The 27197-nt window shown below is 39.5% G+C and overlaps 1 protein-coding gene across 5 annotated transcripts in view; it reads right to left on the bottom strand.

The window, feature by feature from the left end:
* The window catches only part of TMEM131L (transmembrane 131 like), an 81800-nt gene that overhangs the window by 41735 nt on the left and 12868 nt on the right, over positions 1-27197 (bottom strand). For all 5 annotated transcript variants that reach the window (XR_008840439.1, XM_056490744.1, XM_056490743.1 and 2 more), the window contains exons 4-7: positions 6163-6234; positions 5158-5281; positions 3982-4098; positions 1867-1977 (exon numbers count right to left, since the gene is read on the bottom strand). Coding sequence is in view for 4 of the 5 variants with exons in the window: in XM_056490744.1 (XP_056346719.1) it covers positions 1867-1977; positions 3982-4098; positions 5158-5281; positions 6163-6234 (424 nt within the window). In the remaining variant the exon portion in view is untranslated. The remainder of the gene's footprint in view (positions 1-1866; positions 1978-3981; positions 4099-5157; positions 5282-6162; positions 6235-27197) is intronic.

Here is a 27197-nt window from a genome sequence, read left to right as displayed (position 1 = left end):
AAACAGGCATTTTGTGTCAGTTAAAAATAAACAGGGGAAAAGAAATGTGCACAGCTAAGTGAGTATGATTGGTTTGTTTTAAAGTTTGTTTTAAACTTGTTTGTTTTTTCACTACAAGACTCCATTCTATATGTAATAGTTATGTATCCTTCAGTTTGCTCATGTGTAGTCACTCAAACCTCATAAACTTCTCTTCCTTCTACATCTTCTGAGCTTAAAATAGAAACTGGACAAAATAGAATGATATAATTTTTTTAAGTGAGATCTAGATCAGAACATAAGGAAGATGAATTGAAGAAGGCACTTCTAGAGAGGACAGCTAGCTGGAGAGAAACATTTTTCTGAGAAGAACCCAAACTCAAATCATAAACTCCTCTCCAGTATTTAAATCTTGTCTATCATCTTCAACAGCTGAGGAGCCCATCCCACTGCTGCAGCATTTCTGCTCAAATTGACAACATGCTGTGAAGAGTGTTTCCTCGATTACAGCACAGCACGGCAAAATTACACCCAGAGCTTGGAGAATTAAGTAAACACTCACTCCCACCTCATGTCCTACAAGATTAGTGCCAGGTGGTACCATGCTGCACTGCTAAATACGACCTCAAACTTGTACTCCATACAAGTAAAGCATAGGATAACGGTTGTCACTCTACAGTGAGGAAAATGTCAAATGTTCCCCAAAGTTTCTCCGAAGTTCAGGAATTCAGACTGAGCTGTAAAAAAGCATGTATGCAACTTTCAGGTACTACCTGACAATCCATTCAGCTAGATGTGAAGATGCAGAAATAAACAGCATCAAAAAAACTCTGCTCAGTTCTACCTCTAGCCCCCAAACTACAAAATCTGAAGATACTTGCTTCCTTTCCAAGAGTCTGTCTTTCTGTGTCTAGAAGCAAGTGAAACCACGTGCCTACAGGGAAGAGACTAGTATGGAGGAAAAAGAAAGGGAGAGAAGGAAATTGTGCATTAACATTGGACAAAGGTAAGATTGACCTAACATATGCATAGCAGACTGAAAAATACAATCCATTTGTATTGCTGGTAATTTTTCTCAGGTAGAACAGAAGGCATTAGAAGTGCAATTAACACAGCTTACTTTTAGATCAAGTATTAAATTTTGTTACGTGCTAAGGTATTCTAAGCATGTTTTTGAGAAAACAACGTCTGTGTATAATCTGAAAAGGAAATCTGAAAGTTTAATTTTTCAAATTAGTTATTCACTTGAGAGGTTCTGTATGGACTGGAAGACTATAAAATTATCTGCAACTGGAACAAAATGACAGAAATCATTAAACTTCTTTCAACTCAAATATTTACACCTTATAAATTCAGCTTGCTGTGTTGTCCAGAGCTCTTTGTGAGGTAAGCAAAGCTGGTATCTTCAGAACTGACAGGTGCAGGAGGGGATGCTGGAGCCTGACTCGCAGCTCCATGCAGCATGCCATGCTTTTTAACTTGGCTAACTGGTGGCTCAGCCCTGCTGTAAACTTGCACGAGGAACTGGCCAGAAGTAAAAAGCAGAACAAACCAATACAGCTTCCTGCTCTTCTCAGTTTTATGGTATAAAGTCTATTTTTTTGTTTAGGCCAGACCAATTCTCCAGTTCAGTCACAGAAGAGCCTCACAAATTGTTTTGCCAGCACAATTTAGAGGGCACCCCACTACAGGGGCAGGAAGAAGAACAAGTGTGAATAGTTTAAATGGCAATGTCTCATAAAGGCAGCAGATCACAGTAACCCTGTATCTTGCAATCTCTCTCCTGGTACTCAGATTTTTTCCTAATGTTCCTTGCATCCAAACAAAGTCAAAAATCTTTTGTGGTTAAACGGACTTAGGTTTCTCCCCTTGAAATGTATACTGTACCAGTGTGTGTGATGCCTGGATGTTCCGAATATGTGGAAGCAGTAAGTAGGCATTTGCTAGCTGCATTTTAGGTTCTTCCACAGAGGACATCAGAGTTCCTGTTCCAAAAACCTGGTATTAAAAAAAAAGTCATTACATCAACATCTAGAATTCCAGTTATAACAACAGCTTCCAAAACTACATTGCTAATAACAACATCTTCCCAAAAACAGATCAGTTTTTCACATTAAATTCTTTTAGAAGACAAGAAGCACAAAGTTCCAATGCAGAAACTTATCGTAGACATAAATAACACTTAAGAATCACCCCTCATTCAGGCACTATTACAAAGACAAAACAAAGCACTCACCAGCAGAGCATTAGGTTATCTCAAAAATAATCTACATCCTCCTACTATTCTCCAGGCGATTACAATACATGTATCACCATTTGGTAGTACAGTAATTTCTGAGAAAACTTTATTAGTCCCACTGAATACTGAATTCCATGGCTCTGCCTTAAAAATTGAGCAAAATATTTTCTCATTATTTTGGCTCTTAAAGACTGCAGTTTTCAGAACACTATAAAATTTGTAATTTGAATGGCTCTACTGCTTTTATATTTTGCTCCACCAAGACTGGTTTATGACAATGAGATGCACAATGACTCGGGGCTGTGGAGCCAGGATGGATCAAGGAGGCAGGGGATCATTAGAGGCTAACTAAAATTACTTTGGGCTTTTCACCTGTATGCAAAGATTTATTGTTTTTTAATAGGAAAAATCCACATATTTTTAATTAAGAGGATAACAAAATGCATTCTGTCTTCACTGAAGATCTCTGACTACAGATAGAAAATACCAGAACAAAGGGAATACATCTTTTTTAATGCAGGTATTTATAAAGAACATTTCAATACAGTGGTACCTTGTCTCCATTTGGGTGACTCTTCTGTACATACTCTTTCATAAATGCATTAGAAACATTAGATGTTTCAAGGCTTTGGGCCTTTCAAGAGTACTGCAACTGTGCACCAAACACACAAGTCATGCCTCCTTTTGAAACTCTTAAACCTAGTGTGAGCCGAAAACACAGACTGCTACTTCCTCTGTCTCAGGTGGCTAGTGAAAATGCCCATGAAAACCAGTCTTCTGCTGATTTTTGCAACAGGACTTTTGAGGACCTTTTTGACATCTGCTTCCCTGAAACTTGTTGATAAAAGGCTGAGCTGACTGGGTAATAAATGAAGGGCGCAGGGAAGGGTGAAATGTCAAAAAGAAAAGGTCAATCACTCTATAATGCACTTTTTCCTCATCCTTGATGAAATGTTCCTGCCAGATGTGGCTTTATCTCTAATAAATAAATGCAACGTTTGTACTAAAATCCCATGTATTTAAATTGTTACCTAAGCTTTTATTTAAGAAACCTTTGTTTTTCAGCACAAGATCAAAGTATAGGAATGAAATAGTTTGATGATCGATTATAGCTGTCACACTTTTTAAATCACTTTTTAAATTCAGAGTTAAGATTTTTCTTCATCAAAATAGTAAAAGCCAAGAAGTTGGAGTATATAGTGTCCCTTATCAAAATTTTTAAAAGCTAGAGACCCGCTTAAATTCACCAATTAGTCAGAAAACAGGCAGCTTTAAGGCACAACCGTTATTTTAACTTCTATGTTTAAGGGCCTAAACCTCTCACCCTGTGCTACATCCCTAATGTGTTCACATAAAATCCTGCAGAGTAGCTGAAAACCACCTAAAAATATTTTCTAGTGGGTTTTTCCCAACAAATGCATTCCAGCACAGTGTAGTTTAGATTACACTAATACACTAATATATGAAACTGATTAGATCATGATCTTTTAAGCACACATATTCAAATACACTTGGTTTTACTACCACAACTAGCCCCACTAACAGCAGTAATTTTAACCATAGACATATATGTGATCATGACAATAGCACAATCTGGTAAAAGGAATGAATTGGTAACATTACCCCACCTGATCTGTATCAGGAATTCATTAAACTTTTGAAGTCCCTAAAATTATGAAAATCAATTTTTATAACATAAGTAAATCCAAAACTCAAACTAAAAATAAGAGTAGTTCCCTGATATGAAAAGTAAGAGCAGTTACCTGATATGAAAGTACTCCATGAGATGAGGTATTTATAAATAATGAGCTTTCAATACTGCCTTCTTCTGTGGGCAGGAAGAGTACTCTGAAACACATCTTTCCCATCGCTGGAATCACCTGCAGAGACCACAAAGAAACTTGCTTGCTTGGTGCCAGTAATCACACACTCAGCACTCAGTCACAGAGCCCAGAGGACACTTCCACATGTACATCGCTATCTGTAAATCCCACTAAGCAGAACCTCAGTGCTGAGAAGTTTCATCTGTGCACAACTCTCAAGTCTTAGTACAAAGAACTGAGATCACATATCAACTTGCCAAGTTATGGCTGGAGTTTCTCAGCTAGCATGGGGCCTCACCAGTCAAGGCTTCTTTTTGCGTAAGATCTTAACCATGCAGCACCAACAGCCTGTAACTGCACAGAAACACTTCCCCACACAGACAGAGATGGCTATTGCATAGTGAATCAGTGCCCCTGTGATACACAGGCAAATAAGCCAAGCTGAACTTAGGCAATGTTCTTAGTAACTAGATAGTCTGGCTGAACAATGGCATTTATGTCTGCACAGTAATACCCATTCAGCTATAGTAGAAGCAAAAATCAGATGAAAACAAAATAAAAGCCATTTGCACATCAGCAGAGGATAAAACCTGGGCTTCATCCAACTGAGATCACAGCAATTCATTCTTAACATACATTATACTGTTATATATTGTTAAAAAAAACAGAGTTTAAGAAATGGTATTAGATCATAAAGGCAATTATGCTCATAATTGCAATACAAAACACATAAAACTTTTCACTGCAGGTTTTTCTGACAAATATGGAAGACCATTCAAAAGACTGAAAATTCATGGCTGTAAAACATTCACATGACTGTGGATTACTGCATAATGCTGCTTAAAGCAGAATGAGATTTAAACAGCCTCTCTAACACTGAAAAATTCTTCTCTTCCTCTGTTACTGTCAAACACATTTCCTACTGTAGGTTTTGGATGGCATCTCCAAAACCAGTCTAAGTAGAAGTGAACCAAAAAAACCACTAGTAAAACAGAAAAAGAGTTGGAGGTCCTACAAAAAAGCAGAAAAACACAGAATGAAAAGTTTATGCCAAAAGAAGCAGGAAAGCTTGGCACTTGGCCATTACATAGTTTCCAAAAGTACATCAACACTCACCCGGCTACAAGCAGGAGACACATGAAACTGCCTAGTCGCTGTAAACACTGAATTGACTACAACATCTCTATCTCTACTAGGGTTGTAGACATGCAGCATTTTAGCTCTGGGTAACCCCAGTAACCTAAAGCAGGGAAAAAAGATAAATAAATTACTCACTTTATAAGCATAGGCAATGCACAAATCACCCTAAAAATCTGTTGATCTGCAACAATTATCTAGTTGTAATTACTCTTGGGAAATACAAATTTTGCCTTTCGTATACAAAGGCAAATACGTAACACTGTGATGTGAGGTACACTTAGCCAAATCCTGTTGAACTAACTAGGAGTTAAAACAAGAACCTTTATAAAGCACAAAATTTTGGATAAAAAGGCTTAAATAACTGAAATCTTGTTTTGTCAGCTAAAGCAAGGCTTTAGCTCTTAAGGCTTTTGCTTTAGCTAGTATATCCTAAACCCCAATATCTTAGACATTCCTCCAGTGCATCCTCTGAAATACTTCTTTAACTCACAAGGGGACTGTGTTTCTTTTTGGTTACTGATAGATCAAAGACTGATTATCACTTAAGAACACTTTATTAAGTTTTCTTAAAAGAGAACTAAGAAAACTCTCATTTATTCTCCCAGTATGTTTTGCTTGGGACCCTCTGGATTTTCTTATCAGAATTTAAATAAACAACAAGCTCTTCCTCCAATAGAAAGGTGATCTTTCAAAAAATTAACAACCAGCATGCAGACACCCATGCAGAATCACCTGAAATGTACAGCCAGAATGCATTATATTCCCTATTAGCTTTTCCTATTTCTCAGAACAATGTTGATTTTAACTTACAAAATATTGCAAGGCAAGAAAGGCACTTCCAGCTCTGTGGCACTTACTACTTCGCTCTTCTTCAGATGATGGTATGATCCCAGGTAATGCTTTTTACCCAAACGGAGCCCAATACAGCTGTTCCTCCACACTTCATTACTAACCAAAATAACAATAACGTAAGATACTCACTGCATTCCAAAATGCAGAACTGATGGGTGAAAATGTAAGGCCTTCCCATTTGGAGGCATCTTTGCTGACAAGCTGAAAAGAAGGGAAAAAAAGCCACAATTAATATTTAGTGGGCATGATGCAGGGAAGGAAGATACATTACAGACCCTTAATTTCTTTTCTGAACCTCTCTTCCTTGCACAGGTTTCCATAGTCATGCTGGCCCATCTGTTTATGGGGCTGTTCAACATACTACAGAGGGAAAACAACTGGGAAGAGCCATGAGGAATGAAAACAGCGTTAGCAAGGAACAGATCCCAAGTCTTCCCAATTAAACATCTATGCAAGCACTGGTATGAGCACACCTGAGAGATGCAGAGGTAGAGGAATAAATAGCAGCTTGGGCAAAAGCAGAGAACAAAAGAAGTGCTTGTATAGCTGTGGCTTTAATGCAAAAGCCAGCTCGTTTCTTCTACGCAGAAGAGAGTAAATACTGTGATGCACATACATCATCTTTCCTTTGCCCTACAAAAAGTCACAATAAAGTTCCTAACAGTTCTAGCACATTTTTAGCTTATTCCAACAATACTCAATACCCTGTAACATAGAAATTCCATGACATCTTCACCATTCTCTAAATTAAAACTTGTCCTCCACAACTCCCAAAATCCACACTGGTAAAAAACAAGCCCAGCATTTGTTTATTTTACCTGAATACCCAGTGCTACTCTGTTAAAAACTTCCCCATAAGCAGTCTGCATGTTGAATAGCCAGAATGATTTTAATCTTTACTGGATGATGCTAATAAGCATCAGGATGAGTCTGTGAAGGGAGGGATGAACTGTGGTCCCATTAGCTATCCAGCTGCTTTATATAATTTGTGGTAGTACAATTGGTTCCCAATTTTAAAATATAGTCCTATGACATAACACCTTTAATATCTCTCAGCGTGTACATAATCCTCCTGTTATATTCCAAAGCAACAGGCATCATAATTTATTATGTCAGTCAGGAAAAATAATGCTTATTATTATGAAAACTAACAAATTTTATGAAAACAGAATCATAGAAGGGAGAGAACTCTCTCACTACTGTAACAGGCGGAATGCAATATATCCAGGTAGCATTCCCGACAAGCTGCTAGTGACAGTCTCCTTCCAACCACCTTGTCTCTTCAGTAGCCAGCTCTTACTCTATTCCTAGAAACATTGCACCAGTATCTTCTTCCCCTTCCAAAAGTCAGTCTCAGGTACATACCAGAAGCTAAGTCTGAGTACTGTTATAATCACATACAAATTAAAATTATTACTATAGTAAAAGCCACAGATATTTGAAGAAGACATGTTTCTTAAGGTCCTCAGATCCTTTTATTGTATGCATATACATAAACAGCAGAATGAAAGTTAAGCCACTGGTTAATGCACTACAGTATGACCTTGAACCTCATCTCTGCTTTAGTTTCTAGCACCTTACAGGTACTACTGAGATACCTTTTCTCATCAGAAAAATCTTTGCTGACAACAGCAATAAGCTGAGTGCCTCTGCCAATTCACGTAATTGGCAGTAGCTCCCCAAGACTTACCCACCTTTTGAGGAATTCTAGCAGCATCAGCTTTTTCCTCTCAATTCCCACTCTTTGCAACAGGTGCCAAATGCACCATCTGGGTACAAATCCAGCAGTGGGTGTAGGAGACCGCATTTAATTTTGTGTAGGTGAAAATGGCCATGCTGCAGCACTGGCTCTTAAAAATGCACTGTACTGCTGTTCAGCCAACCCACTATCAATCAAAAAAAGGGAAAAACCTTAAGTCTTGGGTTGCAATGCAGGATGTAACCAAAAGTATGTATTCTATTACCATCTGTTCAAACCTGATGGGGCAGTGTTCTTTATCTTTTCCACAACCTATACTTCCTCCATGGAGGTATCTTCTGTTAATGGGCCATTGAGTCTCACTCCATGACTGATAAAATTACATCATCCCATTGTGAGAAGCCCCACCCAGGGGGAGAAGCCAAGCATTTCCTAATAAAATCTGGTATTTGGAACATCAGAGCAGCCTTTTTCCACTGGATTCCCAGAGGAAAATCAGACCTTTCCACATCACTACTGGACCTTTGGAGGAAAACTGTACCCTTCTACAGGACCACTGCTTCAACTGAACTACATCTGTCACTCCAGCAGAACTAGAGCCACCATTTAATTGGACTGCTACCAACACCCTGACTGACAGGGTGTCAGATAGTATTCAGACTCTAGTGCTGGGGTTTTTTGTTTTTGGTGGGTTTTGGGGTGTTTTTTTTGTTTTTATTTTTTTTTTATTACTTTATTTTATTTTTTCCTAGCAAATAACTACTATTCCTATTCCCGTATCCTTGCCTCAGAGCTCCTTAATTTTGAAATTATAATAATTTGGAGGGAGGGGGGCTACATTATCCATTTCAAGAGAGGCTCCTGCCCTTTTTAACAAATACCTGTCTTTCAAACCACCTTATGAGAGTAGCAGCAGGAGGATCACAGGAGTGCCGTTTATTACCTCTAGAAAGGGCAGCCTGAACCTTGCATGTCTGAAGTCAAGATTTAGGTAATGACCTGTGCAGGCTCCAAGCTGTCTTCTGAGCAGAGAGATAACTTTGGAGCATCCCTGCACACCACTCGACCAGGAATGATTCCTTGATTGCAAGGTAACCTGCTTCTGCACTGCACCCCACAAAAGCTGCCAAATTGCTTTAACCTCCAGCCTGGCCCTGAAAGCAGAACAGCCACATTCGTATGGCACCATGCCCATCACCCAGCCCATTGTCCAGCTCCAGGACATCTACACTGCTTATCAGTGGTGCCGAAGCAGTGCCAAAACATAACCTGAGAGCTGAGTTTCTTTAACAACAGAACTGGTGGAAAGAGAAGTACCACTGCTTTGGGTTGTTTTTTTGCCTCAAGGGAAAAGATGACAGGTTGGAATAATGGAAACAGGCAGGAGAACATTCTGCTCATGACACTCAAACAAACAGGATTCACTCTGAAGTGCATCACTATACAGAGAGATAGGCCCATCTACATTAGAAGTGTACTTCTCCAGTTACTATCTCTGAAAGGCAGCTAGAAGCTGTCAGAACACCATTCTGCAACTCCGCACTCCAAACACAATTCAGACCTCAGTGAGGAATCTGAAATAAACACCAATACAATTTACTGAACTATATAAAATTCGAAGTCACTTTTAACACAAAAACCCTATTTTTTTTCTTAAAGAACATAATCTCATCAATACATTCACCTCAAATTATGCCAAAAATTGCTCTCTTAGATGCAGATGAAGTGCCCAAAAAAGTACATGGATCCTTTCATGAGAATGTCACAGACTTGGGAAAGAAAGAAATATCTGCCTAAGAATGGAAGTCCTGAAACAAGTCCTGGAGAAACAGGCCTCTTCAGAACAGAAAAAGCCTGATTTCCAGCCACTCTTTCATTCCTTTTAAAATCTGATAACATTCCATTAAGCATGCCATCTAACAAAGATGGACCCCATGCTCCATGGTATCTCTTTTTTTGGCAGACCAGTTGAACAACGTCTTCTTCAAATTTTAACAGAGCAGTTCAATTCCAACACTTCAGAGGACGCTTGTAAGAACAGTGAACTGGAGGAGGAAGAAATAGAAGAGGGGAAAGAAATTCTTGGCAATCACACTGAACACTCAGTATGCATCCAAAACCAGCTTACCTGGTGCTATTATCATTTTCCAGCCCAACAATTCAATGCCCTTCCTCCTCTCCATCCACACAATATAATATTTAAAACCCTGACACTCTGAACCATCCATTTCCAGCAAAAAAAGAGTAAGAAAAACTGAAATACTGAGGAGGTTGGGGAGGGCACCACATGGTCACCCAGAGCACCAGGAAGATCTGGAGACAGGTTCTGGCAGGAAAGGTGAGGGTGAGCCCATGGAAACTTCAGCTCATCACCATCACTTGCAGAAAATACTCAGTAGAGAGAAACAAATCCCAAGTGCGCACACAACCATCAGGAATGCCTACTGGGGAGAAAGGTGGATGTGGCACAGAAAAAATGGGCTGGAGGGAGGTTGGTTAAGGAAGAGTGGTGACATCAGGGGAGAAGAGCGGGATGGAGGAATGCACCACTAATCACTTGTGCAAGCAGATGAACATGTAACTCTAGGGCAGCATTTTTAGGGGATTGTCTTGTTTTTTAAAAGGTGCATGAGCTGTAAAATCTTAACCTACCATATGCCCTCCATTAAGAAGCCTCAGACATGCTTGAACATGGAGAAATTCCAGTCTTTCACAACGTTTCCTGCTTCAGGAAAGAAAGTTTTGGTGTCCTTTGGGTGCGGGACTAATAAAAGGAGATGCTAATACAGGGATGCTGAGAGCACTGTTAAATATAGCATTGAAATTGTTTGCTTTTGCTTCTTTCAGTTCTCTTAGTCTGTGATGTATTAAGTAAATATAGGTAAACAACCAGGTCAGTATTTACTGTTCCAAACCCTAATATTTTAATGCAATGTATATTTGTCTAGAGTTGCAATGCAGGATGTAACCAAAAGTATGTATTCTATTACCATCTGTTAAAAAACAGGTGGGGCAATGTTCTTTATCTGTTTCACAACCTATACTTCCTCCATGGAGGTATCTTCTGTTAATGGGCCATTGAGTCTCACTCCATGACTGATTAAAAATTACATCATCCCACTGTGAGATGCTCCACCCAGGAGGAGGAGCCAAACATTTCCTACCTAGATAAAATCTGATATTTGGAACATCAGAGCAGCCTTTTTCCACTGGATTCCCAGAGGAAAACCAGACCTTTCCACATCATCACTAGACCTTCAGAGGAAAACTGCACCCTTCTACAAGACCACTGCTTCAACTAAACCACATCTGTCACTCCAGCAGAACTAGAGCCACCATTTAATTGGACTGCTACCAACAACCTGACTGAGGGGGTGGCAGGTTCTATTCTGACTCTGTCAGTAGCTTTTATTTGGTTTTGGGGGTTTTTTAAAATTTTTTTTAATTTTAATTTTCCTAGTAAAGAACTGTTATTTCTATTCCCATATTTTTGCCTGAGAGCTCCTTAATTTCAAATTTATAATAATTTAGGGAGAAGGGGTTTATATTGTCCATTTGAAGACAGACTGCTGCCTTCCTTAGCAAACACCTGTCTTTCAAACCAAGACAATATTACAAACATTTGTCTGAAATAAGCAAAAACCTTATGCTTCCCCTAAAGTCCAACAAAAACAGATCTTTTTACACAGGAGATTTATTTCTACTTCACTGATCAAAATCACAAGAGAAATTTTTCTCCTAAAAATCCAAACAAAAGAGCAGATCCATTCTGAATAAATTCCTGGAGATTGCATTGGGGTTTTTTTGTTTTCCCTTTTTTTTTTTAAATGAAATTTTAAAACTGAGTTAATTAATCTGATTATACACATAAAACACCCTAACTGCAGAATAAGCTGCATTTGACCAGAAGCAAAGGACATTCCCTGGAAGGAAGTTTATACCAATGTTGATTTTTCTTCCATTAGCTCCTTTAAGTCTTCCTTGTACCTTTATTTCTTCATGTGAATTGATTACTTCATACTGCCTTAGCATGCATTTTATCTGGTCTGTATTTGAAAATAATCACAAAGGCTACTTGGTTGCCTTTCCTCTTCCTTCCTTTTTGTATGCTTTGTTCACAGCACATGCTGAAAAAAGCAAGTTGGGGAAAGGCATTTTATTGGCAGGTATTCTTGGAAGCAGCAGGCAAAAAAGACTGAATTTTTGAACAAATAAGAGGTCCTTTTTGAGTGTATCTGTTTAGGCAATATTGTTTTATTTCTCAGTATACTGACAGAAGTAAAATTTTACTTATGTTGAGCGTTTTAGCACTTTGCACAACCAGTACAACAATGTTAATGCACCCACAAGATGAGGTTTTGAGATATGAAAGCATGCATGTATTGTACAGGAAGGTACATATTTTATGCAAATTGGAGAAAAGGAAATAAAACCCCTCATTTACTGACTAATTTTAGATTCATTCCTCTAGACTACACCTGATAAAGAAAACACAAAATGGAGCACAAAGGAAATCAGTCTGGGGGAAGCCCAGATACATTTAATCATTCTGATTGCAGCTGATGCTAATAAATTATTTTGACAAATGAAAACAGGTAATAGGGAGGTAATAAACACAGAAATAGAAAACGCAGCTAATTCAAAGCCTTATGCAGAACTAATACAAAGCTTCAGTTTGTCACATCCCTAGTCCCTCTCTTCTCTCAACTTCCCCTTTACCAAGGGCAGTAAAAGCAGCAACCAGTATTAGGAACATTGAAGTGCAGCTCCTGAACTACAAAGTGCCTTTGAAAGAGATTATGAAATTGTTTGGAAATATAAAATTAAAACTTGAGTTTACTATCAAGGCAACTCCGCCAAAACCAGAAACAGGAACAGTTTTAAATTATGATTTTTTTCCTTTTTAACCTCCTTAACTTGCTTCATAGAGACAGAAAGAGTCCTCAGAAACCAGGAAACTGTCCAGCTTGCAATAACCCTGCACCTCTCTCATGAGCGAGGTGTACATGGAGTGTCTGCTGTGGGGCTTTGGCACTTGGAGAACAGTCATGCCACCTCCGCTTCAGAGACTTACAGGACTTCTCCTGAAGCTCTGTACCAACCTGTGGCAACACACGAACTATTCAGTCTTTCTAGACTTTTGTTTTACTTTTTAAAGAAAAAGTATGACCAACACGTAAAAGAACACAAATGAGAATTTTGAACACTGGAAATCTGAAATTCCCAAATGTTCCCTTATTTTCAGCACTGAATTTTTTTTAAGGAAGAGAGGGAGGACTGACTCACTGCTTCTAAATGCTTCTGATTTGTAAGCCATCATTAGGAATCATCTACATGCTTTTTGCATAGAGCTGTGCTGCTTCTGGAAGAAATATTTTTTTAAACTCTGAGGGTAATGGGGCACTGCAACATGTTGCCCAGGGGAAGCTGTGAGTGCCCAATTCCTGGAAGTGTTCAAGGCCAGGTTGGACAAGGGCTCTGAGCAATCCAGTCAAGTGGAAATGTCCCTGCCATGGCCAGGGTATTTGAACTAGACTGAGGTCCCTTCTGATCCATTCTATAATTCTGTAAGAAGGATGCTTGCCTTTATTTCCTCTGTAGCAAACTTACGTACATCAAGGACTGAATCCCAGACTGTGGAAAACAGTAAAAGCCAAAACAATGTTACCTATCAACTAACATGTGCATGCATACCTGCTATATTGCATATCTGGGCTTCAGGAAAAGCTAAATCAGAAGAACCACTTAAGTGGATGAAGCAAGCTCTCTAAAAACAAATCCCATAATTTATAGGGTAATTTAAGGATGAAAGCAGGTCTATCAATCTTTTCTTTCTATTTTATTTCTTAAACTATTGAGGGTGGAAAAACAATATATACCTAAGACGTGCAAACAAAAGGTTCAATGAGCCAATGACTTATTTACAAAGAGAGTGAAATAAAGTGGTTGTCTTGGGTTGCAATGCAGGATGTATTCTATCACTATCTGTTGAAACCACGTGGGTGATCTTTATCTTGGGGGGGTGGCACATGCAATATCTTCTATTCATGGGCCATCTGTTAAAACCAGAGGAAAACCAGACCTTTCCACATCATCACTAGACCTTCAGAGGAAAACTGCACCCTTCTACAAGACCACTGCTTCAACTAAACCACATCTGTCACTCCAGCAGAACTAGAGCCACCATTTAATTGGACTGCTATTAACAACCTGACTGAGGGGGTGGCAGGTTCTATACTGACTCTGTCAGTAGTTTCTGGGTTGTTGTTTTTTTTTTCCTGGTTTTTTTTTTTTCTCTAGGTTTTTTTTTGGGTTTTTTTTTTTTTGGTTTTTTTTTTTTTTTTTTTGGGTTTTTTTTTTTTTTGTTTGTTTGTTTGTTTGTTTGTTTGTTTTAATTATTATATTTTTATTTTAATTTTCCTGGTAAAGAACTGTTATTTCTATTCCCATATTTTTGCCTGAGAGCTCCTTAATTTCAAAATTATAGTAATTTAGGGAGAAGGGGTTTACACTGTCCATTTGAAGAGAGGCTCCTGCCTTCCTTAGCAGACACCTGTCTTTCAAACCAAAACAGCGGTAAATCTAGCCTGTGTAAAGCAGAAACCATTCTGTTACTTCCACTTGTTCCCTCATGCATTGCTGTCCTCCAGCAACCTCCCTCCTCCATGCTCTAGCCCTGGTCTTTCCATAGCCCCTTCCTGGGCAACCTTCTCTCCTCTCACTGCATGTGGTTGTCCCTTTTCCTACCAATTTCTGCAATAGTATTTACACAAACCATTTGCACAGCGTCTACCTAAGACAGTGCTTCAGTTTCATTCATTATAAAACAACAACAAAATTGCAATGATCAAACTTAAAAGTATCTCACCCTATAGGCCTTAAAGCCACATTTCTCAATTGAGCTTAAATGAAAGGACACAGATTAGAAAAAACAGGCTTTTCTCTCTACCCTCACAACCAAATCTAAAGAAGTTAAATGCAGACTACAAGAAAAATGAGATTAAGACTTGTAAAGAAATCTAGGGGAGATGATGATCAGTGAGGGACAAAGTGCTATAGTAAACATCCTGGTGAAAAGAAAAGGCATTCTTCCCCAGCTGTGCCTGTGGTTTGCATTTTAGTAGCAGGAGCAACACAATAAAGCATGTTTAAGAGGAAAATGGAATTACTCTCTCACATAAATTCTTCCTCAACTTCTGAAATAACTGAAATCTGAAGTAAATTAAGATATTAATTCACGACTTGAATTCATTTGAAATTTATTTTCTGAAACTTCTTTGAAATCCTTTAGTCACCTGAATTTCAAGCAACAACCAACAACCATCTACAGATGTTCCAGAGGGATCATGTATATTTTAGGCATCTTGGGCAGACAGTAACTAAGTTACTTGTTTTGGATGACTGTACAGGGCTCACTAGTTCAAAACAAACATCAAACACATTTTCCCAAATATCCTGCCAGACATAACATCTACCTTCATTTTACTTTTGGCTTCATATAATACAACAACTATCTTGCATACAACAACATTCTGCAGTATTTGATGAAGTAAACTCTGATAACTGCTCCCCCAAAAAAGCCTTTACCTTTCCTTTCTCTTTTTTAACCTTCTTTACAATTTATCTTTTTCCAAGAAATCAGCAATCTTCCATCAAAATTAAAATTGGATAAACAATACAATTTACTCTCTTCTTTTTTTGAGCTCTTCCCAAGACAAATTAAAAGTGCCACTTGCCCAATACAAACACACAGTTTTGTCTCCATTAGGAACCTTGGTATTCTTGATTTTTTGTCTTTACCAGGTCCTGGATTTGTGGGATTTTAAGAAAATACTGCATTTCATGTCTCTTTGAAGACTAATTGCTGTGATGTTAATTTTTGCCTTACTCAATTAACTAGAATGAATAAAGGCAGTCAAACCTGAAGCACCCTGGCCTATTTAATACATGTATAGAAATGACTGCTTTTTGAAGAACACCACTCAACTCTCACAACTTGAAACCCCTACAAGAGAAGCTTTGAGTCTCGACACCTCTGAAAGATTGGGTCCTCCAGCCACACTCCTGCCTAGCATCTCTGAACAGAAAATAAAACATCTTCAATTGAGATACACTGCTCACAGCCTTTCAGACACTTTGAAAATACGAACCCTAGAGAAAGGATACATGGAGAAATACCTAGAGAAAAGGCTTCCACAGTGTCACCATGCTGCCTTCTCTGGCTGAAAACAAAACACTCCTGCAAGCCTTGAGCTGAAAGACCATGAAATTTAAATGATTGCTCCCTACCCACAGTTTTCAAAGCCTTTTACTGAAAGCAATCAAAATTCACAGCATAGCCCCATAAAAGAGTCAGGATAAAAGAACTTCTAAAAAGTCATAAGACAGGGCTAAAGCCCACCTGCCTTTTGCCTAAGAACACAATTATTTTTATTTATTAGGTAGCAAAGCCTTTATTTCTGCCTTTGCAATGACAAAATGACAGTAGAAAATTTTAGTGGGAAAGGCAGTTTTTAAGTACAGTCCTAACATAATTACAAGCTGAACAAAACAAGAGGCATATATTTCAGAAAAAAAAATTCTATCACACCTGCTTCAATTAAATTAATTCCCACATAAGTAACAATGAATGTATTTGCTTTTCCTGCAGCATGTGTACAGAACAATTACCAATAAAGAAGGAAGAGATCTAAGTGACCTCATCAAGACCACATTTTTAAATGCACCAACTGCAACTCTGTTCTTAACAGTAAAAATAAAAATTCATTTCATCAAGCACACCCAATTTTACTCAAAAATTCTCCCCAAGCTGAAGAGCAAAGGGTCAACTTCTGTCAAGTAGCAACCCTTCCTCCTTCAAGTATTTCACATGCCAGAGAAACTAGTTTTCCTCCAGCTCTGAGAATCTGGCTTCCACCTCAAGAAAGGCAGGACACATTGACAGGAAGCACTGTGGGGCTGCAAAGCTCACAGCAATAGGAAGTTACACTCCTGTCAAATTTCATTGCACCCAACCATTTCCTTTTTCTATATCAGACACAGCCAAAAACTTCTATCTTGACAGAAACCATTTTAAATTACAGCAGTTTGGCAAAATGCATGAAAGAGCTCTGTGGTCACTGATAAGCTTGACCTGCGTGATAATCTTCCTACAATAATTAAGAGTGATAATCTTCCTGTGGGAGCTGCCTTTTGCTGTTTCTACATTAATCCAAGCCTTTTAATTTATTTTTATAATGAAAGAGTACAGGCCTGTAGGACAGCCTGTTTTTGCCTGCTGGAGCTCAACAGTCCATAGGACACCTTTACACTGAAACCATTAAGTGCCTAAAATCCCACAATCCTTCCCTGTGCCTTGTCCACCCGGAAAAGAAAAAAAGAATGCTAACTAAAAAGGAAACTAAGCAAATACAAGAAAACTCAGACCGAGGACTTTAAAAAGTAGCAACTTCTGCTTTAAATGTATTCCCTTGATCTGGACAGTGCACCTGACACCCGTTTCCCTGAAAAGAAGCTACAGAAGAGTCACTAAGATCACGTCTCAAAGCTATAAAAAATACCCAGTAGTGGAAAACATCAATCTGGACTTTGCATTTTTTCCTCTTTTGTGAATTTCAGGCCTAATTTTTTAAAGCAAAGTATAATCTTTGAGCATCAACCTGTAAAAATAGTAATTTGCCCATGAGTATTCAATACCATGCCTTGTTTAAGCCAATGTATGAAGACAGACAATGAAAATGAGCTCAGTATGGAAAACTGTACAAGTTATCTCCACAGCACTTTAACAGGCAGCCTCAAATGTTACAAATGCAAAAAAAGCAAACACTCCAATATAGTTTCACTGCATTAAAAGTAATTTATTTTACAAACTGTAAGATGCTGGGGAAGTCCCTCAAGAACTTAAAACCATGCACCACTTGCAAAATCCTTTTATCGAACATTTGCTTGAGTAACAGACCAAGACCAGCTTTCTCAGGGCTATGTTTCAGTTTTGTAAAGGCAAAAGTTATCGCCACTTTTGTTTGCCAAATTTATTAAAAACTTAATTACCCCCTCTAGCAGATCAAACTTCATACAAGACTTTCTGAAGTATCTCCAAATGCTTCAAATTTATTACCACAAATTTAAACTACATATGTTTTCTAAAAAATTCACAGTTTTTCATGCAATTGAAAAGCATTTTCACAAACTGTACCCTACGAATGTGACTATATGATGCAAATAAAAATATAAGGAGAAGCAGCAAGGCTACACTTTTCTTAAAGGTACTGTAAGCATGGTGCTGCATGAGGAAGCTGGAGTCACACAGTCATCCTACACACAGCACGGAAACTAAACTGCTCCCCCACACCCCAAGGGCTACTACCAATCTTCAGGATGAAAAGTTAAAGTCACTAGCCAAATACCAACAGAGAAAAAGTAGCTTCAGCTCCAAACCACCACCACTGTATCTCATAGGAGCATCATTCTCTTGTTCTTGTTTTCACTCCTCCCAGCTGGGATGTATTATATCCTCTTTAGGCCCCCTCCAAATTTTTTGGCATCATTTGACAAAGCTTTCTGTTCTGGTGCACTGATTCACTAAATCTATGCCATATGTGATGTGTGGTATTTATTTTTTAGGATACAAAATGCAGAACATTATGAAGATCCTCTTAAAAATATCAATTTAAAAAATTTCAGACTATTTTTATTGTTCACTGGCATTTTATTAACTGACAGCACTGTGCATTTTCATCATCATCTATATGCCTCAATAGCACAGTCATATAAACCTACTCTCAAATGAAAAGCTTTTCTCTTCTAGCTTCCCATACAAAACTCTGGTTATACTTACTTCAAAGTACATCCCCTCCTGCAGTCAGAAGAAGAAAGGGGAATCCTCCATAGCATCAGATCATTTCCACTTTTTCACCTAAAGCCAGTAAACACCCCATGGTGAAAGGACACCACTGCAGACAGTCTGCAAAATTTCCCTGGCTGCCCCTTTTGAGCAGCGCAGCTTGTTGAGCTCTCCTGTTGTTACTCATCACTCTGGGTTGTGGTGTGCAAAATGGTAAGATAGCTACACGACTTAGTGATATTAATAAAAACAAGCATGCTCACTGTGTGTTTGTGACCTACTCCTAAGTACTACTATGTATTCATAGTTCACTAGATCACCTTGTTAAAGGAAACATGCAGATATGAAAAAATTCATACCAGAAAATTCAAACTGGCAAAAAACAAACAAACAAACAAAAAAATTGGCATTACCAGGATTAGTAGTTGCAACACTCATCACAAAAACCACCAGGCCCTTACAAAACACCTGGGATCTTTTGAAGCCAATGCATAGCATATGCTTTCAGCCAATTTCCTCTGATGTATAAATGCTACAGTGTTCTGCTATTATACAATGCAAAACCATATGAAACACACCCTGTTTCACAGGTTTATTGACAAAATGTCTACCACCAAATAAATCTCAAGCAAATCTCTGAATTCCAGCAAGGGGCACCTAAAGTCCACAAGTTAGCATTTGCTTCCTTCAGCAGGATAACTGTGAGAAAAGAAAAAGCAGGAAAATTAGCTGAAAAAACCAGCAGGAAGTCAGCTTTTGATTATTATATATCCACTAAAAAAGTACATGCAATCAAGTAAAATATTAAAACTCCACCTCCTCTAGATTCTTGCATTTCCTTCTTTATTTCAAAGCTAGGAAGCTAATCAGAGTTCACTAACTGGAAATGTTCACCTGTGAAACCAAAGGAAAAGCATCACTAATGCTATTTTTAGTTTCTTGACAAGCCTCTAACCAGACATCTGCTTCCACTGCAATAAAGGATGCACTTTGATTCTGCATGGGATTTCTCAAGCTGCCCATGAGAGTAAAAGCTCATCCAGACACAGTAAAAATCCCTCTACAGCCCAAAGGCGTATTTAACTAGTCTTGGCCATACATCTCTCAACACATCTTGCTCTTCAAGACTAGCAAATTAATGCCATGGTCCCACATGGGAACTCACACAAAGGTCCCACTGAAGCCAGAGGCACTTCTCATAGGCAGAGGGGCAGCTGGGGTGAACTGAGGAGCAGGACTGACACACATCACTTTGCCCCTCCTTATGGGAGCATTTGGGTACACAGATGGACATGCATCTGAACCAAGAGCAAGACCTAAAGCTTGGCAAAGTGCATCCAGCCTCTGAAGAGGCTTCTTCTGTCACTCCATGGCAATAATTTACACAAAAAAAAAGAAGTTTTGTAAGGAAGCTTTGTAAGGAAGATCTTCAATCACATCAAAATGGAAGACATGGCTCTTGGCAGGAATACGGCAAAAACACAGAGGAAATAAAGAAACTTAAGGTGCTGCCCCAAACCATGGCCAGCAGTAGATAACGTGGATTTGCAGTTACCACAAAGCCACATTTTTGACACCTGATCTTACCTTTCCACAGCTTGCAAGCTTCCAGTAGGAAAAGGGAAAATAAAGAAGATCTGATTGTTCAAACCAAGTGTCATTGTCCCCAACCCAGTACGTGCACCCAGAACAACGTAACCACCAAGGCTGGCAGCATGGGAAAGTCACAGATGACATGGGACAACCTGAAGTTTTCCAAGTCCCAAACAAGCTTCCTCAGCTTGGGGACAAAGGTAAAGGTTCTCATCTTAAAATTTGGAAGCATATAGTCTATATACTTCTCTGCACAGCAAATGTTTCAGTAATTGCTTCAGGAACAACAAAACACAGCCAACCGCTTCAATAACCAGAAAGCATGAATAATTGTTTTTATTTACAAGGAGAGAAAAAAATAAAATCAAAGCAAGACTGAAAGACCAGGGCAGGGGTGTGTGTTTATTTTAAAGTGACTACCCGCATCTGCAAGAGCAACCACATTATCCCAGCAACGCATGAATGCTCACAATGACCAAAAATGTCCCCTTTTCAAATTGGCAGTTTAAACTGCTGCAGAAACTGGGTCATCCACAGGCCACAGAAATACCTAAGCAGGCAGCAAGCACCTCACAAGCTGCAGGCAGCAGGCTTGCAGCAAAGGCCTCAAATAAAAGACGGAACACACCAAGACAAAAATCAGAAAATAGCTATTGAAGAAAGGCAGTTAATAGCAACAAAGCATGTAAAGCATGGGTCAAGAAGTCGGTCAAGTACAGGCTCTTCAGCTCTCTACCCTCCTTCAGTTGCCAGGAATTGAGATTTAGATAAAAACCAGAGATGTACATGGCCCACAGCAACAGCAGGCAGGCACAAAAACTGAGCAGGCCTGCTAAATCCACAACACAATAAGGAACTGTAAAACTCATTCTACAATATTATAGGCTGCTCACTTGCTGAGGGCAGCACAGTGCTTCTTTTTAAAAAACAAAACAAAGCAGGAATTACACAGTTTTTGCTTATGTATGGTTCATGTATTTACCATCTCTGCGTTCAGGTCTTTACTGTTATACATTTATTGACATGCAAACAACCTTAACTTCAAAATGTTAACCCACAACTGCAGTCGACAGGACAATGTAATTCAGCACAAATTATATTTATGTAGGCAATATCTAAGAGATGACCTACAATGTCACTAGTGAGGTCTGACTTTGCTGACTGCATAATAACTAACACCAAATGAATGTGCAGCAGGACTGCTGCACACATCTGCCATCCACAGTCAAAAGACTTGATTCTGTTTTGCACAGACCCTTAAAAATTTGAAATGAACCGAGGTGGTGGTTACCCAAGGTGCAAGCAGTTATGAATCAGTCACTCCCTCCTTTCTCTCATTTCACTTCCCTTTTGTTATTGTGTATCTTTCCCTTCATGGTTAAGATTGAAATCTGCTGTTGTCCCTTATCAGTTTTGCCAATCACTTGAAATGAGCAAGATCTCATTTGTTCCCTACCTACCAGTATCTTTGTTCACTTGATGTTTTATCAGGGCACGGCTTTTTGCCTTTCTTTGTTCTGTTCACAGTCTTCAGCGTTTTTTCACTTGTTACCATACTATTCCCCCTGCCTTTGCCTTTCTGGCAACTACATACTGTCCTTCCTCCACTGTTAAATTCTAGTCCAGTTCAGCATCATGTCCAAGCAGTTTCCAGTGCCATGTGCAACTTTCCGGCTGCAGCCTCTCTCCCCAGCCAGTAAACCATGCATGAATGGTGGCATCCTGTTTCAGCTGAGTTTTGCCTTACCCAACACACTGCTCTAAGCTTTGGTAAGAGGCATCAATCTGAAGAGGAGAGCCCTGTGCACCAGAGCAGACATGATCTGTAAGCAGCACTCCCAGAGAAAAATCTGGTGGTTGCCGAGTGCCTTTTGTTTCTGCAGCAGAAAGTCCAGTGGGACCCAAGGTGCAGCCACAGCCTCTGCCCCCGAAGAACACAAACTGATGAGCCCAGAGTGGATGAAAAGGGGAGCAAACTGTACTCAGTGCAACCTCACAGTGAAGTCTGAGACAAACACTGATGGGCACCTAGTCAGACAATGGGAACTTAATGAGGGGAAACAAAACCACCTCTCTCCTCTTGCCACATCCCACAGCAAAACCCCACTGTCCCTCCACCCAGAGATTTAATATCAAGACACCAGTGCAACCACACACTGGGCAGCACTCATGTACAGTGATAGCATCACTACTTCAAAATGATTGGGATTTGTGGTTATTGCGTGGGGCAGGAGTTGACCTGCTATGGCATTACTTCAGCCAGGATCTGGGGCTCAATGCCCAGACTGCACCAAAACCATGACTGTCCAGCTCTGTTCATGATGACAGTCACTTGTCAATAACTTTGGTAGAGTTCTAAGGTAAAAAGACAAACATTTTATATTTCAATTTTGAACGCTTCTAATAATCCTTGTTAGACTGAGAGCAAACAACTTCACACAATAATTTCTACATCAACTACTGCAAAGACAAACAAATCTTTCAGGATGACACCTAGTACCTACAACTATGATATCTCATGCAATGCACATCTTCATACTCTATGCAGTAGTCAAGTAATTACTTTAAAATTTAAAATGACAGTTTTTATTTTCTACCAAATGTAACCGCTTTATTAATGAATCACTATGACTTATCCTCCAAGAAAATTAAAAAACTGTATTGTCAGATAATTCAGTAGAATTCAACTAGTTTAGCTTTTTATCCTACAACTCTCTCAGGATTCAGCTATATTGTGCAATGAAAACAGCTAACACTAAACTGTAAGTGAAGATGATGGGTTTCAAAGGAGGGAAATGTCCCCATAGACCACACCTGTTTATAAAACAGCCAGCCTGGAACATAGGAGTAATTGACAGCTTTTACATATTCCCACCCAGAAAAGCCTTGAGAACATGGTGCACTTTGGCACTCTGACACAAGCAGCAAGGAAGTCTAAGAGCCTAAAAAACCCGGTGCACGTGCAGTTTCAATTGCTTGTATAAGCTGCACCTCTTGTCCAAGTGCACTACAGCCAGTTAAAAGGCAGCACAACATGCAGAAATCTCAAGACCTTGGAACCATTCGAAGGATCTTCCTCACTAATAATAAAACAACAAGCATGCATCTGTTTTTTCTCTCTCCGGTGCTAAACACATTGTACTGAGACTGCTGGCTTGGAGTCAAAGAAGTCTCCAAAGTTCCACTTTGTTCCAAACGTATTCCCAACAGCAGCACAACACACTGCTTCAACAAATGCCAGGAGATAGCATTAAAGCACATACACATATATGAGCCCAATTTTGGTGTTACACGTGGCTGCTGAACTTCTTTCTGCCTCCACTGATAAGAAATAAATACCTGCAGCTCAAGGACTGTGAAGAGTTGCCTCATGCCACCAACCCCACATCCTGCCCACGGAGGAACTCTTTGGAAACACTCAACAGAAAAAGAATACCAGCAGGAAGCAGGATACCAGATGATCTTTTCTTTTCAATTTTATTTTTATAATAACCAGAAATTGCAGAAATAATTGAAGCAGCTTCACAAGAAAGGTCAGACCTCAGTGCATCAACAAACACACTGCTTGACAGCCACTGTCAGCTCTGAAAGAAGTGTGCCAGGGTCAACAGCAGCACTTGCAGTGACTCAAAGCCAGTCCCTGGAAGGCCTAGAAATCTGAGTCTCTATAGCAATTCCCTTTTGGATCCTTTCCTGGGACCCACAAAAGCTCTTCAATCAAGCTCTTCCATTAATTCAGGAGGGGAAACAGGCTGCAAGAATATGGAAGAATTCAGGGATCAAAAAGTCCAACAAAGAACAGTAAAAAAGAGAGATCATTAACTTTCTGTTAGATCAGATATTAGCATTCACATGATTAAAAAAAGCTGGGAAATTCTCCTCAGGAGATAAATGTAAATGTGCTATCAACCAGGGAAATAGTCATCACTTATCTACTTTGTAAAGCTGAGACTGCCTATTTTTCAGAAGGTCAGAAGGATTAGTCAGAGATTAACAGACATCTGAAATCCATTACTAGTGTATTAAAATGTAAAAGTAGAAGCATAAGTTCTTATTCTGAACTACTTATATTACAGAAGCAGCAATACAGACTAGGGGGACGCAAAGTTTACAAATGAAGACAGACAAACATGCCATTGCAGCTGTTTACTTTTGCTTTTCTTTGTTTTTTTTTTCTCTCTTCTCTAAACACACAAAATGTGACCCAATATCCCCTTTTTCAAAACAAGGCAGGTTAAGTTTAACAAGAAAAATGCCAGGTTCTCAAGCAGACTTGCACAGCCTTCACAGCATGCCCGGCATTAAAAGCTGACCTTCCCCATGTGTTTGCTGAATGACTACACCAGCAGGCTGTGCCACAAGATCTGTCTCTGCTCTCACAGCTCTGCAGCCAGAACCAAACACAATGGGACATCACATGCCCTTGTCCCACCTGCTCAGACTAGGCTTGCCTTAACTCTAAAGGGCATGCATTCTGGGTGGGCTCTGTCCCAAAGTACAGGCTATGGGGAGATTACCAAGTGCCAAAAAAAAACCCAAAAAACCCACATTAAATTATGCACACGTGTGCACCAGCTTGCAACTGTCCACATAGTGCTGCCACTGTGTGACTCGCCACACCATCCACCCAAAACCCATGAGCTGTCCCCCAGGCTATCCATCATCCCAGTGCAAATGCTTTAACCCACTCCTACCTCACAGCCGCAGACTCGAGGACATTACTCCTAACACACAAGACACTGTCCATTTCAGCCCCACACTTTTGAGGACTGACCTGCTCATCCATCTCACCAACAGTGAGCAGAATAGCAGATCTGGCTGGGGTCCTCTCCAGCTCCTCCTGCACTGCAGACAAGGAGCAGGGTCAGCCCTGGCACAGTACCACCACACAACAACCCACTCCCACAGCAGGCCAAAAGTCGGGGGCAGGAAGAGGCCAGTCTGAAGGACTGAGGAACGAGCAAAAAGATGCCACAAGGTCCAGTCCAGTGCCACACCAGTATGGGTGGGGCTCCCTGAGAGCAACATGAGACAAGCAGAACAGAGATGACATCCTGCAGGTGACACAGGGCACCCGTCCCACACAACAGGCTATAGACATTGGGTGATCAGAGAGCAACAGGGAAACCAACCAGAGAATGATCACAAGTAAATGTTAACCTAACAATAAAAAAAAAGTTCTAATCCAGAGAACTTGTAGGACTGCACAAGATAGAGGACAGCACCAGGCAACAGAGTGCAAGACACCCTCTTTCCTCTGGCTGTACAGAAACTACAACCATTTCAGGCATGGCCCAGAGATGTCATAAGACAGTATGCAAGAGATCTGCAGAAGATACAGAGAACAGAAAGTGGAGAAATTATCAACAGAGAATAAAAAGAAAGAACTATATAGGGCACCAAAATATAAAGCATAATTTATTTGTCCTTTTGAAACAGGTCATTACACGTGAGAAAGTTTCCTCCAGTAGCACATATCCACAAACACAATTTCTCCATACACACTAATCCCTGTGCAAACAATAACCTCACAGCACCAGCCTGCTATTTTTACCAATACAGAAACTGGTGTTTCCATAGAAGCCTGTGTGACTTTTCAAGGTACCATGAGCCATATGAATACCAATCTGCAACTACCGTACCAAGACTGCCTTAATTTCTCAAAGTTGTCACCCACAGATGAGAAAGTCCATTTTAGGTAGCACACGAGCTGACAAAGATTCAAAGAATCTCTGATCCAGCCATGAACATCCTCCAGCCCAGTGGGTGCAAAAAAGTGACATATACACATTCCAGCAAAGTTTGTTCAATGCAAGTAGACAAGATTTTGATGATGAGTGGGACTGCAACAGCATATCTAAGAGTAATTAAATATGGCCACATATCACCTTTAAAGTATTTCCATCAAGGTCAAGTAGGATCTACCCTGAGGACAAAAGTTTGACAACTCTTTGCTAACAAGGGCAAGATTGCCATTTGCCATTATTTCATGATCATAGAAAATCACCTCCTCAGTTTTGTGTCAAACACTGTACAGCTGGCCTGGGCAACTTCTCTCATTTATGAAATGTCTGAAGACAATTTAGAAATAAAGAAATGAACAATAGTTGAAACCTTTGTTAGCCCACAGCACTGCCATGCAGTGTCCCAGGGAAAAAAACAAAACATTTTACTCCCTGTATCATGAAGCAAGCATCGTAATTTTGTAAAAGTATCGGTATTCTGGAAGAAGCTATGCACAGAGGAAGAGCTGTCCCTAGCTGCATCTAGTACAAAGTTCAGCAAGGCAAAGTTCATCAGTGAATCAATTGCCACATAAAAAACAAGATAAACAACTAAAGCAGCAGGAGCTCAGCCTGCCACCCTAGCTGTGCCTGGCAGAAGCATAAGGAAGGAGAGGAAAGCAACACTGATTATTTTGGAAGAAACTATCTGTTTCTTCATCTACAAGAGAATTTCCAATTTCATTGACCTCTTGCAATTATTTTCAGTAATCTGCTTTTAGTCCAGTTTCACAATATCCTGTGCTCCCTACAGGTGTTTCTTTAGGGATTTACACTCAAGTGTTACAGGTGGGTATGTTCATTTCAATTCTCCTCCTTTATTTCTAAGGATTATGTAAAGTAAATTTAATTTATTTAGGCATCCAGTAAAACTTAAAATTAGTAGCCCCTTCGTGATCTAGACAAAGTGGAAGTGGGGCACAATAGCCATGACTTATCAATTAAAAACAAAAGTTAGCCAATATTGAAGAAGGTTTTAGTGTTAACCACTAAAAACATGCCTTCTGTGCATACTGTAGAAATTGCTACCTGATGCAAGTACAGTAACGGGACTAAAACGCTTTATTCCAAGAAACTCAGTTTTTCTTTTCTTTTTTCATACACACATGGATTTTTGCTTCTTTTGTAAAACAAAAATTTTAAAAACCACTAAAAACTTAATAAAAGTAGCTTTCACCATTACAAGACCAAGCATATATTATAGGAAAAGTCTTAATGTAGTTAGACTTAAGACTTACTTTTGGGG

The sequence above is a fragment of the Oenanthe melanoleuca genome, chromosome 4 (genome assembly GCF_029582105.1).
Source record: "Oenanthe melanoleuca isolate GR-GAL-2019-014 chromosome 4, OMel1.0, whole genome shotgun sequence".
Taxonomy (NCBI): domain Eukaryota; kingdom Metazoa; phylum Chordata; class Aves; order Passeriformes; family Muscicapidae; genus Oenanthe; species Oenanthe melanoleuca.
This window is presented reverse-complemented; position numbering and strand designations above follow the sequence as displayed.